The 19,822-nt window shown below is 43.1% G+C and overlaps 1 protein-coding gene across 1 annotated transcript in view; it reads left to right on the top strand.

The window, feature by feature from the left end:
* TMCO1 (transmembrane and coiled-coil domains 1) overlaps positions 1-18,919 on the top strand; it is a 68,035-nt gene extending 49,116 nt beyond the window's left edge. Inside the window, exons 5-7 of the mRNA XM_073642565.1 lie at positions 4,898-4,965; positions 13,174-13,318; positions 18,012-18,919. Coding sequence (XP_073498666.1) covers positions 4,898-4,965; positions 13,174-13,318; positions 18,012-18,110 — 312 coding nt within the window. The 3' untranslated portion in view covers positions 18,111-18,919. The remainder of the gene's footprint in view (positions 1-4,897; positions 4,966-13,173; positions 13,319-18,011) is intronic.
* The last annotated feature ends 903 nt before the right edge of the window (positions 18,920-19,822 follow it).

A 19,822-nucleotide genomic window follows, 5' to 3' on the forward strand; every position in this document is an offset into this window, starting at 1 on the left:
GGAGTTTCTTTCGTCGGGGGACATTCAGGATGCTTACCTTCACATCCCAATTTACGTGGCACATCAGAAATTCCTCCAGATTTGCAGTTCAGGAGAATCATTATCAATTCACAGCACTCCCTTTCAGCTTAGCCTATGCCCCAGAGTGTTCACGAAGGAGATGGCAATTGTCATGGCCATTCTTCGATAGTCCTCATCCTCTACCTGGATGACCTGCTAGTCAAAGGTGCGTCCTTCTGGGACTGCTGCCAGAGCTTCCAGATCACCTTGGTCACTCTTGCCCATATTGGTTGGATCGTGAACAGAGAAAAATCGTCCCGGATTTCGTCCCAGTGCCTTGGGTATGTTGTTAGACACCTCCTTGGCCAGGGTTCTCCTTCCAGAAGATAAGATCACGTACCTCAGCCTGGGAATCCATGTGCTAAGACTCCTAACCCCTCACAGTCTACGACTCTGCATGTGTGTTCTGGGGAAGATGATATCCTTAATAGAGGCTGTTCCCTTTGCTCAGTTCCAAACTTGCCCTCTCCAACTGGCTCTTCTGTCTGCTTGGGACAAACCGCCCCATTCTCTTGCCTCCTCGAGTGAGACAGTCATTGGCTTGGTGGACCCTCTCCCCTTCCATCCGCCTAGGGAGATCATTCCTCCCTCTCCATTGGCTAGACGTCACGACTGACGCCAGTCTTCTCGGATGGGGAGCAGTTTTCCGTCATCCCACCATTCAGGGTCACTGGAATGCTCGAGAGATCTCCCTTACCATCAGTCTGCTGGAAATCAGAGCCATCTACCTCTCCCTTCTCCATTGGCAGGACCTTCTAGCGGGCCAACCTCTCCAGATGCAGTCTGACAACGCCATGGCTGTGGCTTACATAAATCATCAGGGTGGCACACGAAACGGGTCCGTTCTGTTGGAAGTCTCACGGATTCTAATTCGGGTGGAACACCACATCCCGACAATTTCAGCAGTACACATGCCGGGTGTGGAAAATTGGGCCGCTGACTTTAAGTCGTCAGGGTGTGTCCCCGGGCGAATGGTCCCTTCACCCAGCCGTGTTCAACCAGATTTGTCAGAGGTGGGGCACTCCCGACGTCGACCTAATGGCGTCTCTGATGAATCACAAGGTCCCTCCGCTTCAAACCAGGTCTTGAGATCCTCTGGCGATCACTTACAACTCCGTAGTCATTCCATGGTCTCAATTTCATCTTCCATATCTCTTCCCGCCCCTTCCTTTGATTTCCAAAGTCATCAAGAAAATAAAGAGGGAGTTCCTGTTCTCCTGGTGGCTCCAGACTGGCCCAGAAGGGCCTGGTATGCAGAGCTGGTCAACCTGCTTGCAGACGTCCCCTGGAGACTTCCAGTCCGCGCAGACCTTCTCTCCCAGGGGCTACTCTTCCACCCGAATTCTCGGTGTCTCCGTTTAATGGTATAGCAGTTGAAGCCGTGGTACTGAGGGAGACAGGTTTTTCTTCCCAGGTCATGCAGACCATGATCAGTGCAAGAAAACCTGCCCTTGCAGGTGGCCCTTGCCCCTCAAAAGAAATTGAGCAAACTCTGTGCTCCCAAATCCAAATCCCCCCCTCCCTCTTGAGCCCCACAAAGTGCCTAAACCACATTTAGAGTCCACATGTTTGGCATTTCTGAATCAATGAGAACCCGCTTAATTTATGGGTGCATGTCTCCAGAAGCTTACTTGTCAATTCAAGGGCAGTCTGCAATTTTCACTCAGCAACATCCACTGCTGCTTGTTTCTGGAAAACACCCATGAAGTCAAAATCGTCACTACGCCTGTAAATAAATTCCCAAAGGTGTATAATTTCCAAAATGGGGTCACTTGAGGGGGTATTCTGCTCTTATAGCACTTAGGGGCTCTGTATATGGAGTCAGCAAACTATTCTACAATAATTTGTTCTCAAAGAGTCAAATAGTGCTCTGTCCCTCCCGAGTCTCGCCGTGTGGCTAAGCAGTACTGTACAGCCACATACGGGGTATTGCCATGTTCAGCAGACATTGTGTGACACGTTTTGGCACTATTTTTACCCATTGCCCTGTGTGAAAATGTAAAATCTGGGGCTAAAATATTTTTTTTTTTGTGGTAAAAATATTTTTTCTTCAATGCCCAATGGTATACATTTCTGTGGTGTCATTATGATCACTGCACCTCTAGATTAATTCATTGAGAGGTGTAGTTTGTAAGATGGAGTGACTTATGGGGGTTTTCTGTTGTTATGGGACCTCAGGAGCTCTCTCAGTGGGTCATGTCACCTGCAAACCATAACTGTAAAATCTGCATTTTAACATGGCGCTCCATCCCAGCTTTGCACCATGCCTGAAAAGTAGTTTTCAACTACTTAAGGGGGTATTGATGTACTCAAGAGAAATTGAGTAACATTTTACCCCTTTTGAAAATTGCAAACTTGGGGTCAAAGCAACATTTTAGTGGAAAAAAATTGTAATATTTCACTTACTCAGCCTAATGTTATACAAGTTTGTGTATTTCCTGAGAGTTAAAAATATTTACTACTCTCTTAGATGAATTCCTTGACAGGTGTAGTTTACAAAATGGGGTCATTTGTGTGAGTTTCTGATGTTTGGACATGTCAGGGGCTCTTCAAAAGTAACATGGAATCCGCAAGCAATAACAGCCAAAATAGCGTTCATTTCCTTCCAAGCCCTGCCTTGTGCCAAAGCAGTAGTTTTCCACCACGTATGGGGTATCTATGTACTCAGGAAAAATTGCACAACAAATTTTGGCTTCCATTTTCTCCTGTTATGAAAAGTGGAAAAGACGTAAAGGTAGCCCTCACCAAATCTTCTTTAAAATATGTCCTTTATTGGTACAAGAGGGACATCTCAGCGTGCGGCATAGGACGGAGACCCCGAAGGGTGTGCGGGGGAGAGGAGGAGCAAAGGACAACAGCCGTTTCGCTGCCTTCCGGCGCTTCAACGCGTCCAAGGAAGATTTGGTGAGTGCTACCTTTGTCTTTTCCACTTTTCATGTTCAATTTATCTTGGATGTGCACTGCCAGAGAAATCTTAAAGCATATAGTCTGAGGTGGTCCCTAGTGATTGATTTTGGAAAACAGCGTGGTGCCGTGAAGTTTCTCTCTTGTTGAACTATTTTCTCCTGTTATCCTTGTGAAAATAAAAAAAAATGGGGCTAAAATAATGTTTTTGTTGGAAAAATGTGTTTTTTAATTTTCACGGCTCAGCATTATAAAATTCTGTGACACCCCTGAAGGTTCAAGGTGCTCAACACACATCTAGATAAATTCCTTGAAGGGTCTAGTTTCCAAAATGGAATCACTTGTGGGGAGTTTCCACTGTTTAGGCACATCAGGGGCTCCCCAAACGTGACATGGTGTCTTCTATTGATTCCAGCCAATTTTGCATTCCAGAACGCAAACGGCGCTCTTTCCCTTCTGAGCCCTGTTGTGCGCCCAAACAGTAGTTTTCCTCCACATATGGGGTATCGGCGTACTCGGGAGAAATCGCACAATAAATTTTATGGTGCAGCTTCTCCGGTTACCCTTGTGAAAATGAAAAATTTGGGGCTAAAGTAACATTTTTGCGGGAAAAAGTAAAATAATTTTTTTCTTCCATATTCCTTTAATTCCTGTGAAGCACCTGAAAGGGTTAATAAACTTGAGTGGTTTTGAGCACCTTGAGGGGTGCAGTTTTTAGAATGATGTCAGTTTTGGGTATTTTCTGTCATATAGGCCCCTCAAAGTCACTTCAAATGTGATGTGGTCTTTAAAAAAAATATGGTTTTGCAAATTTTGCTGGAAGAATGATAAATTGCTGATTAACTTTTAACCCTTAACTTCCTAACAAAAAAAATTTTCAAAAATTGTCCTGATGTAAATTACACATGTGGGAAATGTTATTTATTAGCTATTTTGTGTGACATAACTTTGGTTTAAGGGCATGAAAATTCAAAGTTTTGAAAACTGCACACGTTTCCAAAATTGTCTCCAAATTTCCAATATTTTCAGAGTTATAGCGAAGAAATTTTACCACTATCATGAAGTACAATATGTCATGAAAAATCATTCTCAGAATCAGTGGGATATATTGAAGCGTTCGAGAGTTATTACCTCATAAAGTGACACTGATCAGAACTGAAAAAATTGGCCTGGTCACAAAGGCGAAAACATGCTCTGGAGCAAAAGGGTTAAGGACAAAGTAGTGATTTAAAATTAAAGGGACATAATTTAGATTTTTAAAGGATGACAAATGGAGCAACCACTGTGCTATGATTAATGTGCTGAAACAGTATTACATTAGAGAAGACCAGGGCTAGTCACATACTTTTGCAATACCTCTACAGTATGTTAAAGAAGCACTCCCGTCAACATTTTTAACTTATATTGCAATCCTCATTGTATAGCACTGTGTACTTACAATTGCCTATTTTGCTTTACAGCACAGGATCACAAATTATTCTTTTTGTGAGGTAAAACATTTCCCTGCCTGTTTTTAAACAATGCTTTACTTCAAAGAAAGCATCAGCTGTGATCCCGTGTTGTAATGTCTGTATACTCTTTTTCTTCCTCCCCTGCCCAGGAGCTGTGGTATGATCAGACCATGTTCCTGTATGGTCAGACACAGCCATTACACAGTATGTGGCAGGGGCACATTTATAAGATTATCTAAGCACAGCAACATTTTATTTAAACACATCCAACTGTAGAACTTATTATTATTCCAAGATCTACTGATTAAAATGAACTTTTGTTCGTGGGAAAACCCTTTAAGTGCTTTTTTTAATAGCTCTTATATTACGTGGTCGCTGTACATGGCTAAGCATATCTTGTTCTGCGGGTATTCTATTCTCTTGTACAGCACCACTACCAATGTTGTTACTGGCTTTGTAAGTTTATGTTTACTGTCTCCTAGGTCCGAATGAAGTCTATGTTTGCCATTGGATTTTGCTTTACAGCTTTGATGGGGATGTTCAATTCTATGTAAGTTATGTAATACATTACGACACTGTATTCCAGAACAACATTTTTTTAAATAATTAAAACAGAATCTTTATTTTTCGTCTATGTAAAGAACATTTTCTACCACTTTTCGCTTTCATCAGGTATATATTTGTATCGAAAGATTTTATACAAGCAGATATTGCGATGTGTTCACAATCGTCTATTGTCCTTACATAAGGCAATTTGTATGCCATTTTTTAATGGTTGTATATTATTCATGTGTTTTGTTGTTGTTTTTTTATTTAATCTGGCAGAATATACAAAGTAAACTGGCTAAAGGTGTATATTTCATATACCGTATTTTTCAGACTAGAAGACGCACTTTTTTCCTCCAAAATTTTGGAGAAAAGTGGGGGGTGCGTCTTATAGTCCGAATATATATGTATACTATGGCTGTGGGGGGAGCGGCAGCGGAGGATGAGCGGGTCACAGGAGCCAGCAGCTGCCTGCTCCGCCTACACTGTGCCCGCTACTAAAGAAAATGAATATTCACTGCTCCCCACGCCCAAGGGCGTGGAGAGTAGTGAATATTAATTTTCCTTAATAGCACGCACACTGTACCCGAACAGCGACTCCTGCTGCACTCGGCGGTCATGTGTGCCCACTATTAAAGACCATGAATATTCAATACAACCCACTCCCATGGGTTGTAGTAAATATTCATGCTCTTTAATTGCGGGCACACGTGACCGCCGGCCACAGCAGGAGCCAGGCTGCGGGTACAGTGTGCGCGCTATTAATGAGAGTGAATGGTCACTGTTCCCCACGCTCACAGTTCCGGCGTGGGGAGCAGTAACTATTCTGGCACAGCATCTCAGTGTGAGGGCGCATGACAGTGACGCCATGCGCAGCTCACACAGTGAAATCCGCGTCAGCAGCAGAGCGGGACGCATCGCTGGAGCAGAGAGGAGGTGAGTATAATTGTTTTGTTTTTTTGTGTGCAGTGTGATGGGGATCAGGGGGTGCCAAGCATACCAGGATGGAAGGGTGCCATGCATACCAGGAAGAGGGATGAGGAGGTGCCATGCATACCAGGAAGAGGGATGAGGGGGTGCATGCATACCAGGAAGAGGGATGAGGGGGGGGGCATACATACTAGGATGAGGGTTGCCAAGCATACCAGGAAGAAGGATGAGGGGTGCCATGCATACCATGATGAGGGTTGAGGGGGGCCATACATACCAGGAAGAGGGATGAAGGGTGCCATACATTCCAGGGTGAGGGATGAAGGGCCATGCATACCATGATGATGGATGAGGGGGGGGCCATACATACCAGGAAGAGGGATGAAGGGTGCCATACATTCCAGGGTGAGGGATGAAGGGTGCCATACATTCCAGGAGTAGGGATGAGGGGAGCCATGCATACCGGGATGAGGGGTGCCATGCGTACCGGGATGAGGGGGAGCCTTGCATACCAGGATGGGGATCAGGGGGTACCTTGCATACCAGGATGGGGATCGGGGGGGTGCCTTGCATACCAGGATGGGGGATCGGGGGGGTGCCTTGCATACCAGGATGGGGAATAGTGGGTGCCATGCAAACCAGGATGGGAGATGAGGGCCATGTATAACAGGATGAGGGGGCCATATATATCAGGATGGGGGATATTAACAGCATTGGGGGGACATTACCCCTATAATAGTATCAGCAGCAGGCCCCCTCCCCCATAACAGGGCATCATGACCACATTTTTTGCTTTAATTTTTTATTTCTATTTTCCTTCTCTAAAACCTAGGTGCATCTTATGGTCCGGTGCATTTTATAAGCCAAAAAATACAGTATACATCTAATCCCAAATGTGAGCATAGACTGATAGACAAGAATCGATTTTGCTTTTAAAAATTGTAGATGTAGTGGTTGAAATTGAAGACTGAAATCTTTGGGTTGTGCTAGTGCTGTCTGACTTGTGTTAATGCTCAATCTTTACTTGTAGAGCCTAGTGTCTTTCTTATTTTGAAGCGTGGTCAGTTGCAAAGGCAATTTAAGTATTCACATAGAATAAATGGGGTGACCTGAGGTGGGATGACTTTTGAATGGGAGAAGCTGTGCGTTCTGTGCAGGAACACTAGTTTAATGTTTAGGAAGGGAATTGCATCATTAGAAGTTAATGGAGCAATTGTTGTTGGGCAGGAAGTCTGTTCACCGTTAGTTTTCCTGTTGGTATATGATTTCACACAAGCCTTTATGCCTCAAGTGTGAACAAAATTGAATGATAATCAGAGATGCTTACTTTTGCTTCTCGGAAAACTGGAAAACAAATCAATCTCCTTCCTTGTCTATGAAGCAGGTAAGTATAACTCTGCATTCACCATGTGTACCAGTCTCCCTCCTCGTGGGCTCAGTACCTGGTTTATTGGTGCCACAGGCTTCCCTGTTTCTTATGTAGGCCATAAGTGGAGTCTTTTTTTTTTTTTTCTCATCGATGTCGGCCCTTTACCAGCACGGCCTGGGCCTTCTCCCTATTTATACATGAAGCATGCTGATCCTGCCCCATCTCCAGTGGCTCTCCAGCCATTCCTGCATCATTGCCAACCGTGATGGCCTTCAACTCCTGGGTTAAGCCAACAGATTGAGCTCCTGTTTCCAACATTTCTCCACTGGCTATGTTTCACCGTTGTTACCTTTTGTGAAATCTTGGAAATCTTTTGCTTCACCTCTATATCTATACTGGCTCCAGGATTCTTTCTACTGTCCTGTGTGATAGAAATGAGCAACACTTTTATTCTGCTCCACAGCGCCCATCATAAGCTGTCATTTCCATCACTAGGACCTGTTTTATCATAGAAGGCTGGCAGTAAGTCTCCCTACTTAACCTAGTCTTTTCTCTCTTCTCCTGCCTAATTTTGCAATAAAAAAGGGGAGAGCGTCAGGATTTGATATCCAATTACAGATGTCTGCAAAAAATAAAATTTCAAGAGCTGTTTTGGTTATTCCATGTAATCTTTGTTTTTTGGTGCGTTGAATCTGAAAATGACCTCCATTTTGTCATAGGACATCACGTTTCCTGACAATTTAGGTAACTATGTTAAATAAGGCAATACCGCAAAATAAATTAAAATAGACTTATAAAATTAATTTTTTATTACAAATTTTTCATGAAAATCATTTTTGAACTGAAATGAGTTCACTAACACTCACTAAAATCAATTTTTTTCCCCTGTGAGGCTCCTCTTGGTACATTTACGCTTGTGAGTAGCATCTGGAAATGTCTCTCTGAAGCTTCCAACAATAGTCTGCCATCATTGTAATGCTAATTTTCCCTGATATCTTCTTTACATATCTTTAATGTCCTGGTGGAATCGTTCACCTTGCTCTTCACTCATAGCTCCCAAATTTTCAGGAAAGTAGTCAAGGTGGGAATGGAGGAAATGCGCTTTCAAACTCATCAGGCAACCTAAAGCTTGAAATGCTTTCAGCATTCGTCCGACGATCTTTTTGTAGTCAGGATCTTTTTTATTGCCTAAAAATTTCTCTACGACCTCTTTAAATGCAATCCACCCTTCTTTTTAAGGATCCGTCATGGTATTGACAAACTGTTTATCAGCTATAAGTCTTCTAATGTCTGGTCGGACGAACACACCTTCCTTCAATTTTGCCTCCGAGAGGCTTGGAAACTTGGTGACCAAGTATTTGAAGCATTCTCCATCTCTTGAAAGTGATTTTACGAATTGCTTCATCAAGCCCAATTTTATGTGGAAGGGTGGTAGAAGAACTTTATAGGGAGGTACCAAAGTTTCTCAGAGGACATTTTTTTCACCGACTGTAAGCACCTTCGGCTGACAACTCTTCTTGGTCCAGTGATTTTGTTGGTCTTGACTGTCCCACAGACACAGAAAACAAGGGTATTTGGTATACCCAGTTTGTTGCCCGTGCAGCATGCACAAGACCTTCAAATCCCCACACACTTGCCAACCGTTTAAGTTTACGAAGAACCAATTCCAAGTTCTCGTAGGTTTCCTTCAAGTGTACGGAATGACCTACAGGGATGGAAGCGTAAAAATCACCGTTGTGGAGTAAAACTGCTTTGAGACTTCTTTTTGAAGAATCTATAAAAAGATGTAATTCGCTGAATCATAATGCATTTTGAATTGACCCATTAAACCTTTTACATCGATTCAATAAACCAACTTGTCTTCCTGGGCAAAGTAAGGAATGAACTCCTTTTCACCTTTTCACAATGTCTGAACCATGAAAAAGACACTCCTGTTAACAATAAATTCCTGCTTTTGAGCCTCGATCCGAGTAACTCAGCGGCATCTTTGGGAAAATTCAAGTCTCTTACTAAATCCTTCATCTCCTCCTGGGAAAAAAATTTTGGTCTTGTATCATCTTCAAAGTCAGAACTTGATTCGTCATCTGGTTCAGGTATGATTCCACCTTCATCGGAGCTAGGTATCTCTTCCAAGGTAGCAGGGGCATTGGGTATATCTGTGCCAACGGGGATGGGACGAATTGCTGAGTGAAGATTGGGGTATGAAATGGAATGCTTCCATTTGGAATTATACCCTTTCACATAGCATGAACAAAAGTAGCAGTCGTCACTATGGCTCTTTTCTCTCGCCATACCATAGGAATCCCATAACGGAAAGCTTTTTTCTTAACCTTGAACCAATTTCGGAGGTCCTCAACACACCGTTTGCACACTTTGAGATTCCCAAACTTTATCTTGATCTCCAAGTTTTATTTCGAAGTATACTTTTTTCACAAAGTCTGTAATATTCGGCTGTTGATTCAACGCTGTATATTCACTACAAATGAAACAGAAATAGTCAGGCGAATTAATACACAAAGCTATAATGCTAATTTGGGGAAACACGGTTGATGAATGAAATTCCAATGCAAGTTTCTTGAAAGCATAAGGACCTTTCATTATGTTGCTAACCACCTGACTGCCACCAGCCAATCACGCAGTTCCTATTGATGTCAATGGGGAAAGAAAATAAGCTGCCTGCCGATGATTCACAGCAGAGTTTGCAGAAGAACCTATAGGTTTGTGGCAAGTCCTGACGTTTAGGATTTTTTTCAATATTTTTTTTGTTATCAAAACACCAAAATGCATGAAAATAAACATTTTTTTAGTCGCAGACCTGTGTTATATTTTACCCTTCTGGTCATTCTAAGAATTCAGTATGTCAAACCCTGGAGATTAGAGCTTCCACTTTACTGGGTCATATGTTTTTCTTAATTTGCCTGCGTTGTTGTTTGCAAGCGTATTTTTCTCTCGCACCAATGTGAGCTTTTCATTCACAGGCTTCCCAAAAACTCCTCTCTGGGGTAGTATTACTACTTCACCTGAATAGTCCCTCTCCATGTTTTAGTTGGTTGCATAGATTAGTAGAATTTTTCAATTTATGATTATGACGGTGTAGTGACCATTGTTGCACTCAGCAAATTCTTGTCCTCTGTCCACAGGCTAGAGCAGGGATGTCAAACTAAAACATACAGAGGGCCAAAATGAAAAACTTGAACAAAGTTGTGGGCCAACCACGTGCAATACTAAGGAAATTCTGAAAACATGATCTGTTAGTGGGCCTTGAGGACTGGAGTTGGTGAACACTGCTCTACTGGGACACCACTTTTCTCAAAGAAAATACAGGTGGACACATTGAATCCCATGACAACGTAGCATATTCTGCGCTCCATCCAACTTTGGTAGTCACCTGGGTCTACAGTAGGCTTTTTGGTTTCACATTAAATTCTGCCTGAGGCCTTGGCATGCCAACTAATGAATTCGCCGAACTAGATTTCCCTTGTTTGCTAATATCTATGTTCTGCATCTTTGGAATCCATCAGATGCTCCTCTCAAGCTTTGAGCAACTTTACATTTCCTCTCGATCTTATGATGTCCATAATGGTAGTTCCCTTTGCTCCACAGGCTCTGTACTTCCACCAAGTCACCAGCAAATTCAGAGACCAATCGTTTCCAAGGCCCAGAAAGAGAATTCTTTTCTTTTATTCATCCAAAATGCATCATAAAAGCAATGTTTTTGGCCAGCAAGCGGCTTTTTTCAAGCATAAAAAACAATTGCTTCATCTGCCATTTTGTCTCTCGATCTTGTGAGTCAAAGCATGGAGTTCAGATACACCCCCATCCCCAAGAGAAGAGGACTCTGTCCAAGCCTCACATCTCATGGAAGCTTGGTGCCCAACCAGCTTCTTTTTAGAGTAACTTTTTTTTTGTATAATTGATTGCCATTGATAAATTTGAGACATTTTGTAATAGACAGACCACCGTACGTTCTTGAGTCTGGAGGAGCTGGAATCAGTGATCCTTCTTGTGCTTTGCATGCTTCTGGTATTCAGAAGTGCAGTTATCCAGGACATGTCTCCTCTCCTAGACTCTGCTCCCAATACAAGATGACTTTTTTTTGCTTTCTCAGCTCATCTTTCTCACCCGCATAACATATATTTATGGGCTCAAATTGTGAGACTGCATTCACACATTCCAGCCATATCTGAATGCAGCCTCACACTTCAAGACCATAAATATACTTTTTTGTGGGTAGGAAGACTAGCTGAGACAGCAAAAGACCAGTTGCCTTGTGTTAGGAATAGAAGCTAAGATAATGAGAAGACACTTTGTGAATCATTTAATTTATGAATAGCGGCAAAAAAGCATGCAAGGCACATGCGAAGGGGTCACTTATTCCAGCTCTTCTACATTTGTGAACGAGCACACTGACCTGTCTGCACCCCACCCCATGGATGTGTACACTTGCCAGTCTGCACGCCATCCCCGTAATATCTCTACTCTCGATTTAAAGGGATAGTGTCAGTCAACTCCAGTAATAGATCACAAAATCTCTTAATTTATAATTTGGCAGTCGATCATATTAAAAAAAAAAAAAAAAAGTTTTAGTTTTTCTTTAAGACTAGAGCTCTAAAGTCCAACACTACATAAATGGGCATTTCAGAGGGCATGTTTCCAGGGCCTTCCTCCTTGCTCTCCCACTGTCTTCATTTTATCAAGTGAATGCTCCACTTTCTCCTGGATCTAGTCATCACTGTCCCAGTTTCTCCTCACTAGAGATTCACAGGTTTCCATTCAAACTTGTCTATAGTTCCTAAATAAGGACTGCTGAAATGCATTTGTTTATGCTACTCCTAAATGGGAGTCCTCCACTTGCTAATGTCCTCCACAGGTATGACATAATGGTGTTGTAGTTCTGTTTAGTCTGCAGGTTGGCTATAGTCTGCATAGTAGGAGACAAGGTTTTTTTTTTTTTTTAATGTCCTCGCTTAATAGCAGTAGTGTAAACCTGTGTGTTTCCTGTGTCCTCTAATGAAGACTTTTAAAATGAAGAGATTTTACAGTGAGTACAAAAACTTTGTAGTAGGACAGAAATGTGGTTTAATTCACAAGCCTTATAGCTGTGCTGAGGTGTAGTTGCCATTGAAAAATATGCTGACTTAGATAAGTCTACATAGTTATTCAGTGCTCATACAGAATATTCACATTTTCACACACTTCAGTAAATGAGGCCAATGGTTCGATTGTAGCAGCTGATCGCCTTTAAAGGGAATCTGTCAGTACCGGCAATGAACGGTGTCGGGCACAACAGGTGGGTAGGTAGCACCTACCTGCCTGTTAGTGCTTAAGCTCATTTTTAGATTTTCACAAAGTCCCAGATATCCCCTTTTAATATTCTAGGCTCATCCCTTCCTCTTACTACAAGCGGAGGGTGTGAGGAGAGCAGACCTGAGTGTTCTTACTAACACCTCTGCTTCTGCAGCTCTTGCTTCATTGTTAGCTCTTTCTTTACTCTCCCTCACCCCTATTGACAGTGCCCTGAGAACTGCTGATGCATGTTTGTAATGAGCCTCAGGTCTGCTCTCCCCACCCCCTTCTGCTTGTAATCACAAGGAGGGAGGTATCAAGAGTATGAATAATCCGAGAAGGCAACGTTTAGTTAAGTGCACTGTCTCACCCATAGCACTTAACACCTCATTTGCATAGCGCTAAAAAGGTGCCTTTATCAGTTTTCAGGCAATGGATTGACAGTATAAAGGTACCAATTGGTTCATTTTTTACTGGGTTACATATGTATATGAACAGTTTAGGGGGAGTCAAACTTAATGACAGATTTACCTTCAAGATACTAATAGGCTTTTATTTCAGTTGAATTCCTCTGTATAGTCTGCAATATATTGTAACTTTTGTGCAATTTATTCTGTTTATTTTCAGTTTTGATGGTCGCGTTGTGGCAAAATTACCCTTTGTTCCCCTGTCCTACATTCAAGGGTTATCACACAGGAACCTATTGGGAGAGGATTATACTGACTGCTCATTTATTTTCCTCTACATACTTTGCACTATGTCTATCCGGCAGGTAAGTAAGGTTATCACTTGGACAATATGGTTCCACTTACAATCATTCACACACATGGAGTGTAAGAGAGTTAGATCTCTGGGGCGACGAGCAATGGGGTGTCTGTTGGGCTCCTTGATCTGATGGGCAGCTTGGTTGGTAGGGCGCCTACTTGCTTATGGTCAGTGTAAGAGCATTATTTTCTTAGTATTTTATCCAGTGGGTATACAGCAATGTGTAGTAGAATAACGTTCTCGAGCAGTGAGTAACATATTGTTTAAATCATTGATGCATCATAGATGTACAGATTATAAATAGGTGATTTGAGTATATTTACCCCTTCCCGTATCTGGCTGTGCAAGTACGTCACAATGTGAAGCAACTTCATCAGGATGTACATGTACATCCCAGGGATGGTGTGGGCACAGCTGTTGGGTCTGTGCTAGCCACATTGGGAGTCTGCTAGAACAGAGGTCCCCAACCGCCGGTCCGCGGACCAGGACCGGGCCGTTGGGGTTTTTCAGCCGGTCCGCGGGGAGAGGGGGCCCCTCCAGCCTCCAGCAGGGCCGCCATCAGGGCATGACTGCCCTGACTCCAGTATGGGGCCCGGCCGGTAGGAGCCCCCTCGGAGCCCCCCTCTTGTGCGTCTCTCTCCTCATGGGGCCCCCGGCCGCATGCTAAGCGCCGGGTCCGGGACATCTTAGCGCTGCGCTGCTGCAGCAGCACCTTCATGATTCCCCTGACTTCCGGTCATGTGACGGCGCCGTCACATGGCCGGAAGTCAGGAGAACCTGGTGTCAGCGATTTGGACGAGCGCCAGGATTCTGCAGGGATCGCATGGGGGTAAGTATAACAAGTTTTATTTTTTTTTAAATACAATTAACTAGGAGTGGGGGGAATGGGAGATGCACATGGGGGGAGGGGAGAGATGAGAGATCCACATGGGGGGGAGGGGAGAGATGCACATGGGGGAGGGGAGAGATGAGAGATCCACATGGGGGGGAGGGGAGAGATGAGAGATGCACATGGGGGAGGGGAGAGATGAGAGATCCACATGGGGGGGAGGGGAGAGATGAGAGATGCACATGGGAGGGAGGGGAGAGATGCACATGGGGGGAGGGGAGAGATGAGAGATGCACATGGGAGGGAGGGGAGAGATGAGAGATGCACGGGGGGGTGAGAGATGCACGGGGGGGATGAGAGATGCACGGGGGGGATGAGAGATGCACGGGGGGATGAGAGATGCACGGGGGGTGGATGAGAGATGCACGGGGGGGTGAGAGATGCACGGGGGGGTGAGAGATGCACGGGGGGATGAGAGATGCACGGGGGGGATGAGAGATGCACGGAGGGGATGAGAGATGCACGGAGGGGATGAGAGATGCACGGAGGGGATGAGAGATGCACGGGGGGTGGATGAGAGATGCACGGAGGGGATGAGAGATGCACGGGGGGTGGATGAGAGATGCACGGGGGGGTGAGAGATGCACGGAGGGGGATGAGAGATGCACGGAGGGGATGAGAGATGCACGGGGGGTGGATGAGAGATGCACGGAGGGGGATGAGAAATGCACGGGGGAGTGAGATGCACGGGGGGGATGAGAGATGCACGGGGGGATGAGAGATGCACGGGGGGATGAGAGATGCACGGGGGGATGAGAGATGCACGGGGGGGATGAGAGATGCACGGAGGGGATGAGAGATGCACGGGGGGTGGATGAGAGATGCACGGGGGGTGGATGAGAGATGCACGGAGGGGGATGAGAGATGCACGGGGGGTGGATGAGAGATGCACGGGGGGTGGATGAGAGATGCACGGAGGGGGATGAGAGATGCACGGAGGGGGATGAGAGATGCACGGAGGGGGATGAGAGATGCACGGGGGTGAGCTGCACATGGGGGGGTGAGAGATGCACATGGGGGGGTTATGTTTACATAACTTTGTTGCCTTATGAAGGGCGGGGGGGGCCCCCAAAAATTTCTTGCACAGGGGCCCACTACAGTCTGTGTCCGCCCCTGGGATGAAGTAAATGCAGCTGAACAGCAGCTGTCAGGACAGCTGCCCTGTCCTGCTGCAGGGCGTGATGGGGCCTCAGTGATGCGGCTCCTGGCACAGCACATTATGTGGGGCTCCTGGCATAGCTCCTGGCGGGGACCTGGTCTACACTATATGATAAGTATGCACTAAACTCCAAATCCCTCCATTACCCCGCCCCCATATGACCAAAGCCCCGCCCACCCCACCCCCTCCTTGCTGGGCCATGGAAAAATGATCTTGCTTCAAGCCGGTCCCTGGTGCAAAAAAGGTTGGGGACCACTGTGCTAGAACACACATCTGCTGGGACTGAAACTAGCTCTGATCTCCTCAGATGCCGAGAAAAAGTGACCATTCTGCAAACAGAATAATGTAACTATGGTTCTCACAATAGGATGACCAGAAAGTGTTTTTTCTTTATGTAAAAAAAAACCATATAAATTGGGTTTCATCGTAATGACCTGAGAAATATTAACATTTTGATTCTGCTGCACAGTGAATGCAAGAAAAATCAAAAACCCTTCCAGTTTTTTTTGTACATCAATCCTGCCAAAAAAATAAAATACAAGTGATCAAAAAGTTAAATTGTCTCACAAAAGATCAAGCCCTCACACAGCCCTGTCTATGAAAAAATAAGTTATTGCTCAGAATAAAGTTACATGGAAAAAGACTGATCCATGAAGTTCAGCCTTTCTCCACCAATAGTTATACATTCTCTTGCTAGGTTATCTATAACCCACAATGCCATTTGTTGCGAGAAAAGATCCAGCTTTTTTTTAAATGCTGTTAGTGTCTGCCTTCACTACCTCCTTGTGGTCAGCATTCCACAGTCTGACTGCTCTAACTGTAAAGAACCCTTTCCTATTTAGGTACTGAAATTGCGTTTCCTCAACACTTGATGAATGCCCCTTAAGCCTTTGAAGGGCTAAATCTTGTGCTAGTCCTTTGTGTTGGAACATACAGGTATTTATACATGTAAATGAGATTGCCTCTGAGGCATCCAAAAGTAACAATAACATGTGTTTGGGGTCTCATTACAGGAAAAACCTGATGTGGTTTTTTTTGTGTGTGTTTTTTTGCTCAAAACACCGCTTTAAAATAGGTCATGATCATATATGCAAAAATACTTCAAGGCTAACCCAAACATTTCAATAGTCGCAGTAAATGCCCGGTATAAAGAAACCCCAAATCTGCTGAGGCATAGGTTAGATGTGGGAGTGGGTAAGTGGAACCCCTACTTGTATTGCTGAAGACTGTAGCTTCTTTAGGGGTGCATGGTGCAGCATAGTGAATAACGTAAAACTTAAGGTTAAAGCCACAGAATTGACAAGTACAACACATCCAGAAATAAAACAAAGAACAGGTCCTTATACGGGTCTTTGTTTTCGTTTTTTTTTTTTTAAAAAAAAAGGTATATCTTCCTGGAAAGCAACAGTAAAAAAGTGTGTTCATCAGAAAGGCAATGGCTAATTAGCAGCATTAGTGTTTGTATGAGAATTGTTCTAATCTGGATCACAGCCAGGTTTCCTGCTTGAGGAATGCCCATGTCATAAATCATGGGTATTTAGTGGTGGATAATTACATTCCCTTTTTCCTCATTGTGCTTGTCTTGGTAATGAATGCATGCTATTATTTATTCAAACATATGTGAGGGAGCAGTGATCTTTTTGCCATTTACTAACTTTACTGATTCCGGATGAGATGTGTCCAGTTCTGTTATGTAGCTCTGTTAGGGCTCATTCGGACATCAGTTTTTCACATACTAGTTCTAAGTGTTTTCCACTGATAGAACTTATACCTATTATAGTCTATAGGGCTGTTCACATACTTTTGTATTTTTGGAGGCAGAGTGATCGACATCAAATCATGGAAACATGTCCTATTTTGATCCAAGTCACAGATCAAACTTGCCAATTCAAATTTATGGGCCAATGAAAACAATCGGACCGCACTTGGATGCCCTCCATGTGCTGTCCGGTTATCACTGGCTTTTGGAAAAGCTTGAGAAACCTACGTATTTTTTTTCCCTTATGAGTAAAACTGATGATAAAAACTGTTACTTTGACCAAATACTGATGAATATTTATTTTTCTAGAGAGCAAAAAAAATTACACTAACATCTGAATGAGGTTCCTATTTCCCAGTAACACTTTCCCCTGTAGCTAAGGATGCTCCATTTGTTGTGTTCCTTTCTCAGGGAAGCGTGCAAATCCTGTGTCTCAGCTAGTGGCTTCCTGTGTATAGTGGCCCAGACGGTGGGAATACAAAGTTAGGTGTGGTTTATTAATGTCCTCGTATCCTGTGTTAATTTTAGGCATTGGCTGCATGTACATGGCTCCTTAAGTGATTTGGGTAATCCATAATCCTGTTCAGAACTGTGAGATCTTGTACAAAAGGATCTATTAGACCAGTATTTACTGATGGCCCGACATCAGCGGAAATAATAATTTCTGCTTGCCTGGTATTATTGCTTTATACTATCCCTTCATACTTATCACGTTAGACAAAATACATGTTTAATTTTTTCTTTTGCTCTGATAAAGGCAAAAATATCCTCATCTTTTCCCTGAAGCGGCATGTGATGTGCATAGTAAGCACTGGCTACATTTCTTGGTTTTAATGTAAGCAAATTGTGAGTCAACTGGGAAAAATATCAAACTAATTTCCGTTTGTTTGCAGAATATCCAGAAGATGCTGGGACTCGCACCCTCACGGGCTGCTACCAAACAAGCAGGGGGATTCTTGGGACCACCTCCACAAGCTGGAAAGTTCTCCTAGTGAACTAGAGGAAAGGAATTAAACAATTGCTACTGCCTCTATTGGGAATCCAAGTATTAAAGCCATTGATTTCTCTGTTGATGGAACTTCTGAAGACTAAACTTGTGCACACTTTCACATATGTAATTTCCCCCCCCCCCCTGGAAAATTGAACAAATGTTTTATAGAAAATGATATATTTATATCAGGTCAGGTGCAACACTTTATACAAATAAGCAATATCTAGAATAGCATTCAGGGGTGTGGAGTCGAAAAAAAAAATGATTTGTCTCGATGGTAGATTTCATACATCAAGTTATAAATTTTGAATATCTGTTTAGCTGCTCCTAGATACAGATAAGGTTAAGTCTAACGGTCATTGAGTTAGTGGGGCACAGACTGATGCTTTTTCAAGTTTACAATGTTTAACACAGTATTTTTGTACGGTAATTTAAGAACTAGTCAGTAACGTTTTATCTTGAAGGAGCAAACTTAAATTCAATTATATAAGTGTGTTAAATTTGACTAACCAATAACTTATTGGAATAAAAATTGCTTTTAGTTTATGATCATCTATATACTCATTTTCTGTATGTTAATCAGTTTGTTTCATTGGTGCTTGGTTTAGATAAGGTGAAGGCAATACATCTTAAATTCATTTTTTCTTATTTTAAAATGCAAAAAAGGGTTTGTTTTGAATTTAGCGCAAACAAAAAGTACTGGCTTATGTAGTGCAAGGAAATGGATTCCTAAAATTAATTTTTTTCTGTTTTGGTGCACAGAAGATGTATTGCAAAAATAAATACAAGTGTGTTTCTGATATCACAAAACTTGGCTCTTTAACAACTAGGTATTCAATTGAAAATGTATTTTTTGTCAACATAAATTTAATGGTGACACAGCAATTGTTTTGAGAAGTGATACATTACATGCTAACTCTGAAAACACGTATGACCTAAACAGAACGTTAGACAACATTTCCTTAAGGAAAAACTAAACTTTCATTTTTCTTTTACTAATTTTGTCCTGGGAAAGTAATGAAACTTTGTAAATCACATTATTAGGTTCAGAACATTGATGCTTCACTTCAGGGTTTGATGGCACAGAGTGCAAACAACCTATCACTTGTCGGCAGCACATTCCCTGCCGGAGAGCTCTTTTGATCTGTCTTTGCGTAACATCCTGTCGCCTGCGTATACATGAGGAAGGTGTTTTATTTGTACACGTAGCAGGTACAGAACAACCATGTCTTCTCCCTGCATCAGCTACACCAACACACCCACGTCCCTTATTGGATGCTCTCCTCCGTTTTGGAAGTGTTTTTGTCTAAACACTTCTCGCAAAGAGAAGGCGGAAGAATAGATATATTTATTTGCAACAGTATTAAAAAAAACAGCGGTCCTGAAAACTTATTTCTTTGGCCTACAAATGGCAACTAGACAGCTGATGCCAATTATTTATTTCCCAGACTACTAAAAAACACACACTAGTCCAGAATTTTTTTTTACACCTAGAAATAATAACGAGACAACTGATGCAAAATATATTAATTTGAAAGTCTACTAGAAAACACAACAGTCCTGAAAAATTATTTCTTTGTCCTACTAATGGCAAGGAGACGACTGATGCCAACTATTTGTCAGACTACTGGAAAACACAGTGGCTTAAAAGACAGTTCTCCCACAGGTGGGGTGGGGGTATGCTGAGTACACACAGCGGATTTTAGGACCGTA

The sequence above is a fragment of the Phyllobates terribilis genome, unplaced genomic scaffold (assembly GCF_046119375.1).
Source record: "Phyllobates terribilis strain yellow unplaced genomic scaffold, ASM4611937v1 Scaffold_8__6_contigs__length_399053987, whole genome shotgun sequence".
Taxonomy (NCBI): domain Eukaryota; kingdom Metazoa; phylum Chordata; class Amphibia; order Anura; family Dendrobatidae; genus Phyllobates; species Phyllobates terribilis.